Source organism: Myotis yumanensis, unplaced genomic scaffold (assembly GCF_028538775.1).
Source record: "Myotis yumanensis isolate MYYU_CA2020_CCGP unplaced genomic scaffold, mMyoYum1.0.hap1 SCAF_1, whole genome shotgun sequence".
In the NCBI taxonomy this organism is placed as follows: domain Eukaryota; kingdom Metazoa; phylum Chordata; class Mammalia; order Chiroptera; family Vespertilionidae; genus Myotis; species Myotis yumanensis.
Genome location: NW_027223752.1, coordinates 31,062,309 through 31,082,225, shown reverse-complemented (window position 1 = coordinate 31,082,225; position 19,917 = coordinate 31,062,309). Strand labels below are relative to the sequence as shown.

General features: G+C 44.1%; 1 protein-coding gene across 1 annotated transcript in view; it reads right to left on the bottom strand.

Annotated features, from left to right (window-relative positions):
• DPF3 (double PHD fingers 3) overlaps positions 1 to 19,917 on the bottom strand; it is a 271,445-nt gene that overhangs the window by 131,676 nt on the left and 119,852 nt on the right. The window contains exon 3 of the mRNA XM_070417223.1: positions 5,629 to 5,736. Within this exon, the coding sequence (XP_070273324.1) occupies positions 5,629 to 5,736 (108 nt within the window). The remainder of the gene's footprint in view (positions 1 to 5,628; positions 5,737 to 19,917) is intronic.

The window sequence follows — 19,917 nt, the reverse complement described above, 5'->3', positions numbered from 1 at the left end:
TACTCACTATCCACCTTTCTCTCCTGCCAGCTCGGCTCCCCCTTCCCAAGGACAGAGCTCCATTCTTGGGGGAAAGGTCCAAGGGCGCTGCTCTCGGACACCAGGCCCCTGACCCAAGCCTTCCTGTTGCAGGAATTGTGGTGGCTGCACCATGAGACACCTTGCAGTCGCCTCTGAGGCCAAGTGCAGGCTGCAGAGAACACTGAACTCCATTGTCAGTCAGTGGAGAGAAATAATGTCGCGTGTGTTGTCCTTCAGGTGCCCAGGCAAGTAGGAGGTTGCGAGATATTTATTCAAGACTGATTGGAGGGGTGATGTTAGGCGTGAGAAACGCATAGGTTCAGGGACTTTGGGAATGCTTTCAAATTCCAAAGAGCTCTCCCCAGCTCTCAGCCCCACCCCACCCCCACACAGACACATTTTTATCTTCAGCAAATAGTAAAGAAACAGAGGTGGGGCGGAATGTTCACAGTGAGGGAGATGGGATGAGGACAGCAGGACTGGGGTGAACTCCATCGCTGTCTAATTTAGCCCCGGAACAAATAACAGCAGCGGTCGGCTCTCCACTCCCTACCCTGCAATGTCTCCTCGGCACCAACGATGTCTGTGCTTCGGGAGGCTGAACCAGAAGCGGCTGGATCTGCAGCCCTGTCCTCAGACCTTCCCCAAGGTCCCTCAAGATTCCTGAATATGCACCCCCTCTCCCTTGCCCTGACCTGGCTCCCAGTCAGAGCTCTCAGCTCTGCAGACCTGGGGTGAAGGACAACTCTGACCCACATGACACCCTGGCTTTTGTTGCTGAAAGCTGCCTGCCACTGGCTAGACTCAGGCAAGGAAACAAGGAAGACCGGAGGGACACGCTGGGTGCTGGCATGATAAATTTCTTTAAAAAAAAAAAAAAAAATATATATATATATATATATATATATATATATATATATATATATATATATTTTATTGATTTTTTAGAGAGGAAGGGAGAGGGATAGAGAGTAAGAAACATCGATGAGAGAAACATCAATCAGCTGCCTCCTGCACACCTCCTACCGGGGATGTGCCCGAAACCAAGGTACATGCCCTTGACCGGAATCGAACCTGGGACCTTTCAGTCCGCAGGCCAACGCTCTATCCACTGAGCCAAACCGGTTAGGGCGGCATGATAAATATCTGTGGCACCCCCTCGTTATCTGTGGAAGGGTCTGACACGGAAGGAAACTCATGCCTTGAGACAATGTTGCTCCAGGCCAGCGCCCCCATCTCTCACAAATCAGGAGAATGCCTCTCCTTCCCCGCAAGCAGATGAGGGTGCTGATGGGGGAGCCCAGGGGAGGCTCCAAGAGTCAGAGACGTAACTAGATTCTGAGGGTTTGTCCAAGGGAGCCCACACTAGGAGGCTGGAAGGGAAGAGAGAGAAGAGGAAGAGCATTATAGGGGCTGGGGGTGGAGGGGGGCCAAGGGTGGTTGGTTCATTCGTGGGTTTTCTTTCAACACAAATTCAGTCTTCCACTTTCCATAAATGTAGAGATTCAGCCTAGGATGAACAAATCAGTTATCGATTTTCAGCAGGTTTGCCCATAATGTTGCAATTTGCTTTTTATCTTTCCACTAGACAATAGATCTTGGACATCTTTCCATTCCATTCCATTTTATGAATGTACTGTAGTATTTAACTAGTGTCCTATCAATGGACCTTCTGGTTGTTTCCACCCTTTGTTGTTATCGTTACAAACAATGTCACAAAGGGCAACCTTCTACCTTGTTACTATATATTTACTTATAGGGTAAATTCCTAGCAACAGAATTTCTAGGTCAAAGGGCATGTGCTTTTAAAATACTGACAGGCTCTATGCATTGATCTTCAGAAAGGTTACTCCCAATTCCACTGCAGGGGGTAAAAGAGAGCAAATCCCTGGCCTCTCCCTCCATCTGTCTCCTTCACCTGCTCCTCTAGCCCTGAAAACGTCCGTCTCCATCCGTCCACCCAGCTGACTGTTCACACCAACTACGAATTCGCAGCAAGTTCTCCAGGGACTCTGACCAGTGATTCTACCCTGAGTCGCACCTAAAAGCACCAACCGAAAAACCTAGTCCTTTTTGAACCCAAACCAAATAGAATACAAATAAGAGAGAACTGTTTTAAAATACTGTCCAAGTGCTTGAGAAGGATATACCCCCCAAAAGGGAAAAGATCCTCTCAGCTGGAAACTGCATTTTGCAAATGATGAGGCAGAGACGCTGACCGGGGGCTGAGATCCAGCGTGTGCTGTACTAACCGACCAAAGGGGCATCGTTTTGTAAATGTCCATCCAAAGGGGACGCCTTCTTCCTAGGCCCCACCTGGGCCCACTGAGGCCCTGGAGGAAGGTCCTTTTCTGAAACTTTGGCTTGTGTGAAAAATCCAATGCAGCCGTATGTCGGGTGACGCATTTCTGTGCTGCTTCGCTTCTCTGGACGGGCCCTGATGCTTTGCGGGCCAAGGCCTGACTCCCAGACACTCCCCTGGCATCTTGATTCACAACCTGCAGTCGCAGACTGATGTCGGGGTACATGCTGAGGGCCAGGCCCGGCCTAGTAGTACAGACTCAGCCAGGACACGGAAATGGCAAACATCTGGCCCAAGGCTTTGAGGGTTTTTAGTAGTAGGTCTGATTACCCAGAGGGAAACATGTCCATCCGCGAAGCAGCTTTGTCATTTGAAAAGCTGTTCATTCCAGCCTTGGGTTCTTGTTTCTGGTGGCCTGGGCACTGGCTGGCCTGTAGGGTAAGCCTGCCTCAGGTGAGCCCAACTTAGCTGGGATCTGTTTCCACCTTGGGATGTGGCCACGCCTCTGAGGGTCACCCTCGTCCAGGTTGGCACTATCTTTCCAGAGCGGGTCCTCCCCCAGCACTCCGGGCATCTCAGGGGCTGGGCCTTTACTACCTGAGACCAGGGACAGCCCCCTCAGCTTCTGCCCAAGGAAAACTTTCTAATGATCACAGATACGCACAATGTGCTGGTGGGGACTTGGCCACAGCAAACGCTAGGGTCATCCTTTCCCTCCCCGCACAGGTCATGGCGGGCCCAAGGATGGGGAAGTCCAAAGCCAGCTGTAACCCCAGCTGCTCCATAGCCTGCCGCTGGGAGGCCAGCGTGCCCGATGTAAACGTCCGTAAGTGGAAGGACCAGACACTCGTAAGTAGCTTCTTGCCTCAATCCCACTCACAGTGAGACTTGGTTCTCAGATATGTGAGCAGCACAGTAAACTCTCCTTAGCTCTGTCTGCAGCCTGACTTCCCCGGCCTGTAAAATGGGCTTATTTACCCTGTCCTTCCCTCTCTGCCTCCCAGGGTCAGGACCAATGAAGTGCCATAAATGAAAAGGATTTGTAAAGGGCTTTGTAAGCCAGTGTGCTTTTCAGACACTGTGATATAATGATGATGAGTCCATCAGATCGCCCCAGCCCCTGGGTGGCAGTGATTGGTGGGACGGACAGAAACCCAGCCAGCTCAGCTGTGGAAGGAGACTTGCCTTTCTGCTGGGTGTGGCTGAGCACTGAGTCTGGGGCTGCTGCTGGCTATGCCCCATGAAGAGAAGAGACACAAGCCCTCACTATGAAGCTTGAGCACCAGGATTCAGCTAAGCCTGAAACTAGTGAACTCTGAGATCTACTGTTACAGAACCAATTTCCCTTTTTCGGTAGGATAGTTCGATTTGAAAGTCTGACATCAATGACTGGAGGAATTCCGACTATCTCTTGGGTGCATTTTAATAATATATATATATATATATATATATATATATATATATATATATATACACACACACACACATTATAAACAAGGATTTTAGGGGAGAAAGCCTTGTTCAAGTTTCTTTTAGAATACTTATCAGCAGCATGAGAAAGCAGAAAAAGCACTAAACAGAGAAATCAAACAATGTGGATTCTCTGCTGTTTCCCACAGGAATTGCTGTGTGACTTTGAGCAAAGTCTCCTAACCTGTCTGGACTTCAATAAAACAAGGAATTGGAGTTAATAATGTCTGAGGTATTTTACAGTGCTAAATATCTTTGGTTCTATAAAAGACATTATATATATATATATATATAATGTCTTTTTAATCCTCGGGTGAGGATTAAAAAAATAAAATGCAGCTTCTGACCCAGCAGGTCTGGGGTGAAGCCCAAGATTCTTCATCTCTGCCAGGCTCCCGGGCGATGCCTGTGCTGGTCAAAACCATATGCTGAGTGTAGTTCTAGAACCACACTGACCAAAATGGGCACCACTATCCCCTTGGGGCCAACTGAGCACTGTATGTGGCTAGTACACAATAAAAGGGACCGAGAGTGTAAAGTACACACAGGCATTCAAAAACAATACCCAAAAAAAGGGGAAATATCGCATTTATAATTTCTATATGACGACATGCTGAAATGATCATGTTTTTTATATTTTGGGTGAAATAGAATCTATCAGTAAAATCAGCTGCACCTGTTTCTTTTTCCTGTTTCTAATACGGCCACTAGAAAATGTAAAATGCCACCTGTGGCTGCGTGATACGTCTACTGGATTGTGCCACTCCCAGACACTTGGCTCTCCTACAACCCGTCGGGGGGCTGGGGGGTGGAACCATCTCAGTCATGACCCTTGAGTGTATGTGAGGGCCTGTAAATTGTGCAAGGCCCTTTGAGAGGTTGGATGAAGTGCATTGAAGAATATAGCCCCCTCCCTCCCACCCCTAGCAAATAAAACTTGTACACAGGCAATGCCTAGGTTGAAGCATATAGTGAAAGCAGGCCTAACCATGGAACTGCGAGTGAAAACATTCTGAACAACTTTAAGTCGAGATTTTGCAGAGAAAACACAACCTAAGAGGTCAGGGTGAAAAGGCAGGGGTGAGGCTGGGTCTGCATGGCTTTGGTGACAGGGGGATGAAACGTGTCAGTTCTGCATTTGCTCTACCTGACAGCACAGTTCTCACTGCCCTGAGTCACATTCCAGCCCCAGCACCCTCCAAAACCAGAGGTTCCTGAAAGCAAAGTCCCAGGGCAATCACTTGGCCTTGCTGCAAGCAGACACAGGTCTGAAGATGGCCATCTAGTCAGAAGTATAAGAAAAGGTCAGTAAGCAGGCAAGAATACCAACCCATTCCTTCTGCAGGTCACAAAGCAATCAGCATCACCTAAAGGCTAATTATTCACACTCTTCCAATTCCATGTCCAAGATGGTTCCATCTGAGTGAATGGCCCTTTCATGTAAGATGCTCCAAAAGTTCATCCACAGTGAGGGTGGGAAAGGGTACCCAACACACCCTCCTCCTTAGGAACACACAGTTTCTTTACTTGAAGCCACAGGAAGGTATTACCCGACCCTAAGAGCCGCAGCTCCTCCTGTTCTGTGGGACCGTGATTCATCCTGGGCCTGTTCCCACCCTGCGCCTGCACCAGACACCAGAGGGGAGGGAAGCTCTGATGGACACATGGACAAGTTGATATGAGAGCAGGCACACCTTTCAACATCATGTGGGCACGTTCGCGCTCCTGAAAACTCCGCATTACAGACAAAGGAGCAAAGTCACCTTGTCCTGGGCCAGCCCAGTGCTCCCCACCTCTCCCATCACGGGCCCACCCAAGCTCCAGACTATACTGACCAGGTTTTATTTCCAGCAGCCGCAGCTTCGGATCCTCAGGAGGGTGCAATCTTCTCTTCTTTCGCCAGCAGCGTGCAGGGTATGTGTAGAGCTGGCCCGGAGCAAGGCCTGTGGACAGAGACAGTGTAAAGATTAAAGGCTCCAGACTGGAAGGGGCCTAGGAAACCACGCTGTCTAACCCTCTCACTCACAGGGAAAGAAGCCCAAGGTCACACAGCTGATAGATGGTAGAACTGAGGTAGAACCTAGGTCATCTGACCCCAAAACCCTTGCTCTGTCTACTCCACCGTGCTGTCTCCGTGAGCCCAGGCCAAAAAGAGCCATCACTTTTACCAAAACCAGTTCTATTTTTCCTGGCCTGGGGAGAAGGTCAGAGGGACCTGTGGACCTATGGACCACAAGAGGGACCTTCCAGATTCATAGTCACCAGTGTTTCCAAAGCAACGGATCTCAGCTACTGCCCATCGACTAGCCCTCTGCGCAAGTCAAGCAAGTTCCCTTCAAGGTGGAGCAGAAGTCAGTCTGCCTATCAATGGTCAGCCCAGATTAGAAAACATTGCAAGGAAACAGGATCAAGGAGCCAGACCTCCTACCTACTGGCTTCCTCCACCCAGTTAGCTGCTGGCAGCTCACTGAAGCCAAAGGGAGCCCTGTGCAGCCTCCATAAGAATACAGGCCTGCTCTGGTGACCACGATGCCTAGAAAACCAGCAAACCTATATTCCCCCACCTACCTGCCTGGGCCCGATAGAACAAAATGGGCAGGGGTCCTATGGCTGGGCTTATGCACCCATTGTCTCCCAACAAGATTCTCCACTTTAATTGGCCTTTGGCACCAAAGTCCCACACCAGCATCATCTGTCATGCCAAGTAACCCATGAGGAGCCTTCTTGCTCATTAGGCAACACTCTTATGGCTCCTGTGACACATAGTGTGGCAGCCAGAAGCCTTGGAGGACCATGGACTCCCCACACTAGACCATGGTCTCTTCCCAGAGAAAAGAGCAAGGGGTAGAGGCTGAGGGGTGAGGGAGAAGGGCTTGAGACTGGTTAGGTGATCTGCAGACTAGAAAGACTACCTGATGCACCCCAAAATAAACCAGCCAACTAACCCACCCCTGCTAAAGTGCAAAGACTGGCAAGCAAAGGGACTTAGTCTTGTTCCTCTCAGAATCCCCAGAACCAGAACTGAACCTGACACACTGAACAATCAAACTAAATATCTGCTGAATGAATTAATGAACAAATATGTTCCAGCTTCACTTTAATTGGGGTCACAATTCAGTCCTCTGTAGATAAATATGGCACATGACAACTGTTAGATGCAGGCAACTTCACATGAGAGGGTCCCTTCCTAAATCTAGACCCATGGGGTTCAGACAACAGGACTATATCCCCATGTGTCTGCCATTTGGGGGCCTTTAAAAGTTAAGCGGGCCTGGCTGATGGCTCAGTTGGTTGAGCGTCATCCTGTGCACCGAAAGGTTGCCAGTTCAATTCCCAGTCAGGGCACACACCTGGGTTGAGAGTTCAGTCCCGTCAGGCACATACGGAAACAATGGATGTTCCTCTCTCACATCTAAGTGTGTGTGTGTGTGTCTCTCTCTCTCTCTCACTCTCTCTCTCTCTCTCTCAGCACGTCCTCAGGTGAGGATTTGGAGAGAAAAAATGTTAAGATGGACACTGGCTTCACTTTTTGCCCTTTGCAGGAAAAAAAAAAGAAGTCAATAGAAATGTCTGCTATATACCCATTTATTCATTTTTCATTTTTACTAGTCATCGCTACCTGTTTTTTGGTTTGGGTTCAAATCAGAGGCACCTATTCCAGCACTAAAGGAACCAAATTTTTCAAATTCTCTTTATGAGCTAAGTTTTACTTTTAATCACAAAGCTGCTCCCACGGGTCACGAGGTTATGAACAAGTTGGAGGTCCCTAACCCTCCCCCTTTTGATTTTTAGAAACCATTAAGGTGATGGAGCCTGGTGTTATGAGCTAAGGGTTTGTCATGACCAAGAGTCATCCTAATACTTAATACTTGATTTTGTTGATAACTTCATGGCCTTCTGCACAGGAGTATCCTGAAGTTCTGAGCTCCTTGTACTCTGGGAACCAGACTTGTGCTAATGTATAGATGACCAAATTAATCAGATAAAGTAATGTTGCTCTACTTCCCCTGGAGGTCCATTTTGGACCACTCTTTGAGGGAGGGCATCACTGGGGAATAATTCGATGTTTCTGGTGTGGTTTGGTCCCGGACCATATCATCTCTGACCCTATAATTCCTGAACGGGCACACTAATTCTTGGTCCCTTACAAGAGTTTTGGCCATCTCTTGGGCTGGTGTATCCAGTGAAGGCCAAGAACATGGACTGACCTGCTACTCCCTCTTCCAGAACTAGTCCCACCAATGCCCACTCCTCTTCGGTCAGAAGCTCTTAATCCAAACTAAAACCAAAGTCACCTGAAGAACTTCTTAATAACACCAATAGCCAAAATTCATGCCAGACCTACCCAATCCAAATGTAGGTAGGTGGGGAGATTGGGCAATTTACTTTTTTAAAAACCTTATAGATGGTTCCAATGTCTGAGTGAGAACCTCTGGATGTCTAAGCATCATCTAGTTACTGCCTAGATGTTCTCCCTGATGTACTAAGACTGGTTCAATGACCTTCTCTGTTGGATCCCAACATTCCCCGTGTTTCCCCCAAGGTATTGTCATTCATTGCCTGCTTACTGGACTGTCTCCCCTACTAGTTTTATAAGATTTAGGATGGCAGGAACTATGTCCATTTGGAGTATCCCCAGTGCTTTGCACAGTGCCTGGCAGGTACTTCAAGAAATATTTACCAAATAAGTTCAACCAGAAATGAACCAGACTCAGAAATACAGAAAGTGAATGACCATTGCCCCTGCTGTTCCTGACTCCAGGAGACTCATCTACCCACAACCAAATTATCCAAAAGGGATCCCAGGAGGTGGGTTCAGAATTGAACCCCGACCCACCCCAGCATGGTAGTCTCTGTACCTTAGACTCTTTCTCTCCCACAGGCTATTTCATGGTATTTCCAACCTGACCAAAAACATACGAGCGAGAAGGAACTGGTCCAGACCAATACTTTCAAAAGGTCTAAGTGACAAGAGGTCAAAATTGTCAACATTTTTCCAGAGCCTATGCCCTCCTTGAGAATGTGGTCACTGCACTTTTTGGTCAGCAGCAACAGGCAGCCCCAGACCACTCAGCTTGTAGCTGCAGGCCCACTCGCCTGGGAGAGTCTATTTTAGTAAGTAGTTTAAATGTCCAGAAGAGGGGACATTTTTTATTTAATTCTCTCACTTTCCCTGATGAATTGGAGAAGCTCCACAGAGCAGAGAAGAGCACATGAGTCTGTGCACCGCCATTCCCTGTCACCTTGAGAAATGTCACACTTCTCTGAGACTGCCTGCTCACCTGTAAGGTAAGGGTGTTAATAGCACTTACCTTATAAGGACTGTCATGGGGATTAGCTTATATTCAAGAAGCAGCTCTTTATCATCATGAAACCTTGTACAAATGTCAGTAATTATTATGAGTTAGCTGACTTAAACGAGTCTGGACTCCACGCCCACGTGACATGAGAAGGCCTCGCACCCGCATGGCCAGGCTGCTCTTTGCTTCTGTAGCCACGAGAATGGAAACAGGCCTCCCTTGAGGTCTTTTTTGACTCCACCTCATCTCAACAGGCCTAAAGCCCCAACAATTCTCTGAGGGCTCCTGTCCCCCTTCCTCACCCTCCTCCTTAGGCTGACAGGCACCAGGGTGCCTTTATAGGGTCAATGCATTCAGCTCCGGAGTTCCACTTAGAAAGGGATGAACAGAGCCCCGTGAGAGTTATGTTGTTTATCTCATTAGAACAGGAGGCACATAACTCAGAGCCCATGTGTGTGGTAGGTGGAGGAAGGAGGAGGGGAAGGCAAAAGGAGGGTGGAGTCACTGCTGCAGCCTGGAAAATTAAGCTGAAGGAGTCAGCCTGAGGCTGGGGGTTGGGATATAGAGGAGAGAAAAGGGAGACTAGAGGGCAGATCAGTCCTCCCTGGGAACCAAGGCCCTCCATCCCACTAAGTAAACTGCTTTCCTGTTACTTTTAGGTGCAATGACAGTTACAACACTCATTCGTGTGCAAGCATCTCACACATACACACACACAGGAACTCACACACTTGCTGGAGGGGTTGGGGAGTACTGGCTCCATAGAAAAGTTTAGCAGGATGGACGATGCCTCTATGATCAACAGAGTCAGACAAATTGCTTGCTACCAGCATCGCCCAAGTTCAGCAGGTGGATACTTAGTGTCAGGAGCATCTTTGAAAGCATGAACTATTAAGAACTCAGAAGATGAAGTGGGATAGAAAAGGGAAGAAAGGATGATATGGGATACGAACAGAATTTTAAAAGATGAACAGTAATAATTTCCTTTACTCCCACCCAAAGCGGAGCAGTGACAGGTCAAACCCACCCAGTAAAGGGCTCTCCCTGCAGCACCTCCCAGGCAGTGGTTCTCAACCTTCCTAATGCCGAGACCCTTGAATACAGATCCTCATGTTGTGGTGACCTCCAACCATAAAATTACTTTCGTTGCTACTTCATAACTGTAATTTTGCTACTGTTATGAATCGTAATGTAAATATCTGATATGCAGGATGTATTTTCATTGTTCGCGACCCACAGGTTGAGAACCGCTGTCCCAGAGGCAAACCCGCAGCTGCTAGTGAACCCTCCTTGCCATGGAAAACTCATGACTTCACAGAACAGACTTACCACGGTGGGCCAATTCTTACTATGATAGAGTTTTGCCCTGCTAGTCTTTTGAAGCAAAATCTGCCTTCCTGTAACTTATGCCAATGTGTTCACCTTCTGTCCCAAAAGTGAACAGGTGTCATCTGCATCCCATCCAACCCATCCGCCCACCAGGGTATGAAGGAGAGCTAACTGAGAGTCCAAGGAACTAGAGGGAAACAGAAGTTGGAGGAAAGAGGCAGTGACTACACCTGCCCATGAGCCAGAAGTTCTTCACCAAGACGGGCATCACAACTGCATCAGTAGTTATTGTGAAGGGCAGGGGTCTGGGCCCGAGCCAAATCCTACTGAACCACAAGATCAGAGGTTCATTAGCTGTAGTTTGAAAAACTCCCACATAAGGAACTTTGCACTAGATCAAATCGTACTCATATTTATACTCCCAGGGCCCAGCATATAATAGGTGCTCTATTAATGTTAGTGATTGAAATGTCAACTTGGGCCAACTCCACAGAGCTGGAGGGATGAGTACCAAGCCCCCGGTAGAGCTTGAGGAGTGGGAAAGATGTATTTCACAAGCTCTTACACCCGTGTCATCTCCTGGTGCTCTGCCCTCTTCTCTTGGCTTGGCTTATTTAAGAGCTGCCCTGACTTCATGGACTACCTCTTCAGCGAAGCACTCCGGAACCATCTCAGGCCATCGGTGCCTCTTCTCCTCCCTGAAAGTCTAGAGTCCTGGGCACTTGGCACCACACCTCGGCACCCAGCATGGCTGCCTATTTGGCTCACCAACAATCCCCTTCCTGCTTCCTCTCCCATTCTTCTCTATGACTCCTCTCGCTCTAAGATTCTGTTCCAGACTCCTATGTGCCAAGACTGCCCTGGCAGGGTAGACCTCAAATCCAAAATGCTGCCTACCTTTCCTCTGGCCCAGGGTTCCCAGGCCCCTCACTGGTCCCTCCACACTCAGAAGCCGGCACAGTAACAATAGCTAACATTTACTGAGCTCTTCCTCTGCTATAGGCTAGCACCCCACACTCACTGTTACCTCATCGTGACAACAACCCTATGAGACATTTAGAGATTGAGGAGAGTACGGCTAACAGTGATTGAATAACTGGCTCGGGGTCATACGCTCATAAGGGTGGTCTAGTCCACAGCCTATACTCAAAACCTCTCCATTACCTTATCTAACTCCCCACTGAGCCACCCCGTTGCTGGTTCACACGCAGCAAGCTTGAAACCCAGAGTCCTACCCTCGCCATAAGCAGCTCCCCATACCAGAGTGATCAGGAAAAGAACACCCAGCCTACCCGCCCATCAAACCACTTCTTGTGGAATTCATTTCTCCTTTCCTACCCCATCACCAACTAAAACTGCTCAAGGAGAAATGCGTCCTGGTGATGTAAAAGCACTGTGGTAAGGCATATAAAATGTGTGGAGAATCAAATAAACCACAAGGGCATTCTTTCTAAATTCACTGGGAGAATTATTTTAAGAATAGTAGGATTATGCCCAGCCAGTGTGGCTCAGTGGTTGAGTGTCGACCTATGAACCAGGAGGTCACAGTTCAATTCCCAGTCAGGGCACATGCCCGGGTTACGGGCTTGATCACCAGTGGGGAGCATGCAGGAAGCAGGTGATTTATGATTCTCTCTCATCATAGATGTTTCTATCTCCCTCTCCCTCTCCTTTCCTCTCTGAAATCAATAAAAAAATATTTTTTAAAAAAGAATAGTAGGATATAATGTGAGGATGGAATTTAAAAGTTTTTGTGGCTGACGCTTACCTAATACAAAAATTGCCTCTCCAACATCCCAGACAAGAGGCTCCACCTCAGCCTCTATTTCAAAAATTTTAGCTTTCACCCTTTCATGAAGCATTCTATTGTACCTTAAATATTGTTCTGTTAGGAATATGCCTACCAATCTCATCCACCACTGATAAGAATGCAAAATGGCACAACCCTATTAAGGAGAATTTGGCATATATAGCAAAACTGTGTATGAATTTGCCCTTTGACCCAGCAATTCCATTTCTAGGAATATATATCACAGATTCACATGCAAAAATACAAAAATGTGTGTTCACTGTAGTATTTTCAATACTAGAAAATGACTGGAAACAACCCAATGTCCATCTATGGGGACTTGGTTGAATAAACAACTGTATATTCACACAAAGGACTACTATGAAGCTGTTGAGAAACAGAAAAAAAAGAAGTGAGAGGTGGGTGGAGAGGGAAGTATACACTGCTATGGGATATACTGTTAAGTGAACACAGCAAGGTGGAAAATATGTGCTTAATATACTATCATTTACTTAACAGATGGGGATACACACACATAAATATGTTGTATGTTTGCATAGTTTTTAATGTAAAGGTAAACAAAAAACTAAAAATAAAAAGTTACTTAAAATGAGAGCACAGCAGCCCAGCTGGCGTGGCTCAGTGGTTGAGTGTCGACCTATGAACCAGGAGGTCCCAGGTTCAATTCCCAGTCAGGGCATATGCCCAGGTTGTAGGCTCAATCCCCAGTGTGGGGCATGCAGGAGGCAGCCTATCAATAATTCTCTCTCATCATTGATGTTTCTATCTCTCTCTATCCCTCTCCCTTCTTCTCTGAAATCAATAAAAATATACATAAAAAAAGAGAACACAGCAAAAATATAGTGTCAAAAAAAAGAGAACATTACCTATAGAGGAAAAAAACAATGTAAAAGAATAGAGATAGACTTTCTCTCAATATACTATGCTTTATAGATTTGTTTTAGAACCATGTAAATATTTTATATGGTTACAAAATAGTACTATCCTATATAATAAAAGCCTAATATGCTAAGTGTCCGGTCGGCCATTCAACCAATCAAAGTGTAATATGCTGATGATATGCTAAGGCTGCTCAACTGCTCGTTATGATGTGCACTGACCACCAGGGGGCAGACAGTCAACCGGTCGACCAGTCGCTATGACATGCACTGACCACCAGGAGGCAGACGCTCAGACTGGTAGGTTAGCTTGCTGCTAGGGTCCAGCCAATCGTGACTGAGCGAGACTGGCCGGACATACCCTGGAGCCCTCCCACAGTCCCTCCCCAGCTGGCCAACCTCCCGTGTCCCTCCCCAGCCCTGATCATGCACCTGTGGGGTCCCTCGGCCTGGCCTGTGTCCTCTCGCAATCCAGGCTGATGGGCCCTCCTCCCCGAGTGCACGAATTTCGTGCACCAGTCCTCTAATATTAAAATAAAAAAGGAAACATCTACTTCTAGCTAAGATGGAGTATCAAGGGCTAGATTTACCCTCCACCTGAAATAGAAGGGAAAAAAAGAAGACAAAAGTTTTTAAGATACTGGACATTAGGCAATGAAGGACAATGATCCCCAAGACACTGGAAACAAACAAGATGGACCCCATTACTGCCCCGATTATAACACAAGGGGGAGGAACACAGGTGGAGCCCAGCAGTTGCACAGAGAAAGCTGTTGAGATCCACAGCATCCCCTTTGTGTATTCAGCTCAGTATTGATCAGTACATGGTTGTGAAGAAGCTACTCAATTCTGAGGAAAGAACCATCTGGTAAGAATTGAAGTAACAGTGCTTGGTGTGTACAGGGGCAGGATATAGTCTGTTCCTACCAGCCACTTGCAAAAACTTCATGATTCACAGATTACTGGGCAGAGTACGGAGAAGGGTCTTGCCTCACTAATGGAGAATAATTAGCCCTAAACTAAGCACTGCTCTAGCTCTACCTAAGAAATCTTAAAAGCAAGACAAAAAAGTATCAAACATTTTCCAAGTAACTTAACTGTCCCAAAACAAAGCTCCAAGACACTTACAGGAATACAATACAATGCACCCAGCAAGATAAAATTCACAATGTCTGGCATCCAATCCAAAATTACAGGCATGTAAAGAAGGTGGAACATATGATCTATAATGAGGAAAAAAATCAATTGAAATGTACACAAAACTGAAATTGATGTTAGAACTAGCAGCAATAACTTTAAAAGTTATTATTTTTTCCATGTGTTCAAAAGTTTAGAAAAAACAGGATTGTTTAAAACACTTAAACTTAACTTCTAGAAATGAAAATATAATGTGTGAGATATAAAACATACTGGAAGGGGTTAATGTCAGTTTAGACATTGCCAAATAAAAGATCAGTACACTTGAAAACTCAGCAATAGAAACTATCCAAAGTAAAACCCATAGGAAAAGAGAGTATTTTAAAAAGAAGAACAGCATAGTGAGCTGTGGGACAACTTAAAACAGTCTAATATATGTATGGTTTCCAAAGGGGGAGGAATAAAAATATGTGTATAAGTAATGGCTGGAAATTTTCAAAATTTGATAAAAACTATAAACGTACAGATCCAAGAAGCTCAACCAAACTAAGCACAAGAAACATGAAGAAAACTATAACAAGGCATATCATAATAAAAACTGTCCAAAAACACTAATAAAGAGAAAATATTAAAAGCAGAAAGAGGATCCATAAATTATATAGAAACAATGCAAGCAAGAAAACGGTGGTTCACTCACCATCACTACAGTACTGAAAAGCATCTGTCAACCTAGATTCTATACCCAGCAAAAAAAATCTTTCAAAAACCTAAGACAAACTAAAGATATTTTCAGACATACAAAAGTTGAAAGAATTATCAGCAGACCAACACTACAAAAAATGTTAAAGGAAGTTTTTTACACAGAAAGAAAGTGATACCAGATCTAAATATGGACCGACACAAAGAAATGATGAGCATCAGAAATGGTTAGTACTACATGAGCAATTATATAAGATGGTTTTTCTTATTCTTTAAAACTTTTTAAAAGATTATTGACTAAACAAAAATAAAGACAATTGTAATATGAGGTTTAATGCCATGTGTAAAAATAAAATATATGACAACAATTACACAAAGGTCAACAAGGGAAAAATAAAAATACACTTACTAGTACTTGTATTAGTTTCCTATTGCTGCTGCAATAAACTGCCACAAACTGAGAGGCTTAAAACAATACCAATTTGTTATCCTAGAAGCCAGAAATCCAAGTTCAGTCTCACTGAACTACAGGTATCAGCAGGATTGCATTCCTTCTCTAGTGTCTGGGAGAAAATCTATTTCCTTCCCTAGTCTGGGTTCCAGAAACCACCTACATTCTTGGTTTGTGGCCCCTTCCTCTGTTACATCACTTCAACTTCTGCTTCTATTGTCACATCTTCTGCTCTGACTCTGACCCTCCTGCCCCCTCTTATAAAGACACTTATGATTACATCTGAATAATGTATAATAATCTCCCCGTCTCAAAGTCCTTTTTGCCATGTAAGTGAACATATTCCTAAATTCCCAGGATTAAGATGTAGACATCCTTAGGGGATGGGGGCAGCCAGGGAGAGGTCAATGGGGGAAAAAAGAGACTTATGTAATACTTTAAACAATAAAGAACTTAAATTTAAAAAAAAAAAAGATGTAGACATCTTTGGGGTAGGAGAGCATTATTCTGTTTACCACCATAAGATTACTAGTATAGAGTATTTATTAGTAAAATATCACTTGAAGGTAAACTGTAATTAAAGATACATACTATAATCATTAAGCAATCACTAAAACAGCAACAGTTATAGTTAATAAGCCAGAGGAAATGAGATAGAAATCATAAAAATTATATTATTCCCCACAAAAGAAGAAAACGAGGAAAAAGGGAACAGATTGATAAATGGGAAATAGCAAAATGATGGATTTAAATCTACCTATAACAAAAATCACATTAAGTGTAAATGGACTAAAGACCAATTTAAAAAGCATATTAATTCCAGGCCAGTGTTGCTCAGTGGTTGAGCACCAACCTATGAACTGGGAGCTCATGAGTCAACTCCTGGTCAGGGAACATGCCTGGGTTGGGACTCAGTTCCCAGTAGGGGGCATGCAGAAGGCAGCCAATCAATAATCCTCTCTCATCATTGATGTTTCTATCTCTCTCCCTCTCTCCCTTCCTCTCTGAAATCAATAAAAATACATTTTTTTAAATTTTAAAAGCATATTATCAAACTACATTAATGCCGGGAGCCGGTCCATCCTTGCTGCTTGACACAGTCGCTGCAGAGAAGAAACATCTGCACAGCATAAGTTTCAAGGGACCTGGCATATATGGCATACTGTTCTTAATATGTTTGCTCCCCTTCTTGGCGCTATGTGTTTTAACCAAGGTCACCTCTCCGAGAAAGGTTGGTTCCCCAGGTAGGAATTTTTTCCTGAAGTTAGGGAGGGAATAAAATCCCTTAACTAAGTGCCAGATGGGTAGTTAATCACTTTAACTACGAACAATCATGCTTAAGCTACATAATCTTTACTCCCTGGAATGGAGATAAGAAACGCCCTAACCTTTGGAATAGAAATTGATAGGATTAAAATCAACTGGTATAAATACAGATGTAACAAGACAACAACACACAGAACCTAGAGACAGGAATTGGCTGAAGATCCTAGACAGAACCTAGAGACAGAACCTAGCGAGAGAACATGGCAACAGAACCTGGCTGGAGATCCTAACCAGAACTTGGCCAGAACTTTGCTGGAGATCCTAACCAGAACTTCGCTGGAGATCCTGACCAGAACTTGGCTGGAGTTCCTGGCTAGAGATCCCGGCTAGGCTGCTGATCAACTGAACGCTGTCTCTGTGTCATTCCTTCTTCGCCGACTCCGCCCACACCTTTGGGGACCCCTGGACCTGCTGGGGTTGGACCCCAGCACATTAAAAAAGCAAGACATGCTCTAGCCAGTCTAGTTCAGTGGATAGAACATCGGCCTGCAGACTGAAGGGTCCCATGTTCAATTTCAGTCCAGGGCATGTACCTCGGTTGCAGGCTCAATCCCTGGCCCTAGTCGGGGCACATGCAGGAGGCAACCAATCAAAGTGCCTTTCATACTGATGTTTCTCTCTCTCTGTCTTTCCCCCTCCCTTCCACGCCCTCTAAAAATCAATGGAGCTCTAGCTGGTTTGGCTCAGTGGATAGAGCATTGGCCTGTGGACCAAAGGGTCCCAGGTTCGATTCCGGTCAAGGGCACATGCCCAGGTTGCAGGCTCGGCCGCCAGTGAGGGGTGTGTAGGAGGCAGCCGATCAATGAATCTCTCTCTCCCTCTCCCTACCTCTCTGAAATCAATAAAAATGTAAAAAATAAATACATAAGTAAATAAATTAATTAATTAGTAATAAAAATCAATAAAAATCAATGGGAAAATGTCCTTGGGTGAGGATTAACAACAACAAAACAAAAACAAGATGCAACTATATACTGCCAATAAAAAATAAAAATCTTGTGGCATAAAGACCCAAATATATTAAAAGTAAAAGAATGGAAAAAGATACACCATGTTAAAACTAATTTTGAGCCGAACCGGTTTGGCTCAGTGGATAGAGCGTTGGCCTGCGGACTCAAGGGTCCTGGGTTCGATTCCGGTCAAGGGCATGTACCTTAGTTGCGGGCACATCCCCAGTGGGGGGCGTGCAGGAGGCAACTGATCGATGTTTCTCTCTCATCGGTGTTTCTAACTCTCTGTCCCTCTCCCTTCTTCTCTGTAAAAAATCAATAAAATATATTTAAATAAATAAATAAATAAATAAATAAAAATAAAAATAAAAAAATAAAAAAGCTTCTTTTGAAAAGAAGCTAGAATGGCTATATACATATCAGAGAAAGTAGATTTTAGAATAAAGAATATCAGTGGAAATAACAGTCATTAAATAATGATAAGGGGATCAATTTATCAAGAGGACATAACAATCCTAAATACTAGTATTTATGAAGCTAAACAAAGGTTCAAAATCTATGAAGCAAAAACTAATAGAATTGTAAGGAGAAATAGACAAACTCACAATTATAGTCAAATTATAATCAAATTTTCAATACTCTCTCTTGATAATCCATAGAACAAATGGGGGGAAAAATCAGTAAGGATGTAGAAGACTTGAGCAACACTATCAACCAACTTGATTTAATTGATATTTACAGAATTTTCCAACAACAGGAAAATTCACATTCTTTTCCAGACCAAAGAGGATATTTACCCAACAGAGAACATATTCTGGACCATATGGAATTAAATTAGAAATAAATAATAGGCATATCTTTGAAAATCCCCCAAATGTTTAAAAACTAAATAACACACTTCTAAATAATCCATGGGTAAAAGAAGAAATCAAAAGGGAATTTACAAAATGTGTGAATTAGAGGAAAATAAAACACAATATCAAATGTTATGAAATAAAGCTAAAGTAGTATTTCTATTTAGAAATTATATTTTTAAGTGCCTATAGTAGAAAAAAGATTTCAAAGCAATGACCTCAGTTTCTACCTTAAGAAATAAGAATAAGAAGAGCAAGTTAAATACAAGTAAGTGGGGGGGGAGGTGAAAATAAAGATCAGAGAAGAAACTGTAACATACTAAAAAAAAAATTGAAAAGTATCCATTATACCAAAAGCAAGACAGGCTTTACTTCTTTTAAAATATCAATAAAATTGCACCCTATCCAGTTTGGTTCAGTGGATAGAGCCGAAGGGTCCCAGGTTCAGTTCCGGTCAAGGGCACGTACCCAGGTTGCAGGCTCAATCCCCAGCCCTGGTTGGGGTTTGTGCAGGACGCAATCAATCAATGTATCTCTCTCATATTAATGTTCTTCTCTCTCAGTCTCTTCCCTTCCTTTCCACTCTCTCTAAAAATCAATGGAAAAATATCCTCCAGTGAGGATTAACAACAACAAATATCATTAAAATTGGTAAACTTCTAGTCAGATTGATCAGATAAAAAATTTCAAATTATCAATGTAAGAAATACAAGAGGAATTACTACCCCAGATTCTACAGATATTAAAAGGATAATGATAGTATGAACAACTGTCTTAGATGAAATGGAAAAAAATTCCTTGTAAGTCAAAAACTATCAAGGTTCACTCCAGATAAAATGGATAACTTAAATATTTAGGTATCTTTCAAAGAAATTAAATTTGTAGTTTAAAACATTCCCAGAAAGAAATTGCAGGGTCCAAATGGATTCATTTGCAAATGCTCAAAACATTTAAGGAAAAAATACCATTTATATATAAATTCTTCCAGAATACTAAAAAGGAAGGAATACCTCCCAACTCCTTATGGGGCCAACATTATCCTGATATCCAAACTACATAGATTGCAAGAAAACTATAGGTCAATATCTCTCAAAAAATATAAGGAACTCTATTAAAATTTTTGCAGAGTGAATCTGACCATATATAAAAAGGATTAATACATTGTAGCAAAGTAGGGTTTATCCTAGGAATGCAATGTCAGTTTAACATTCAAAAATCAGAGTGCCCTCAGTGGTCCCGGATCTGTCTCTTGCTTCAACATTAGATGGAACTGACCCAGGGACGCTTCTTGCAGCCTTGGGCCACTCTCCTCCATCTTATCGAGTCACCACCTTCAGAAACACCTCCCGGACCAGCCAACACACCATTTTATTTTCTACCTTAACTCCTT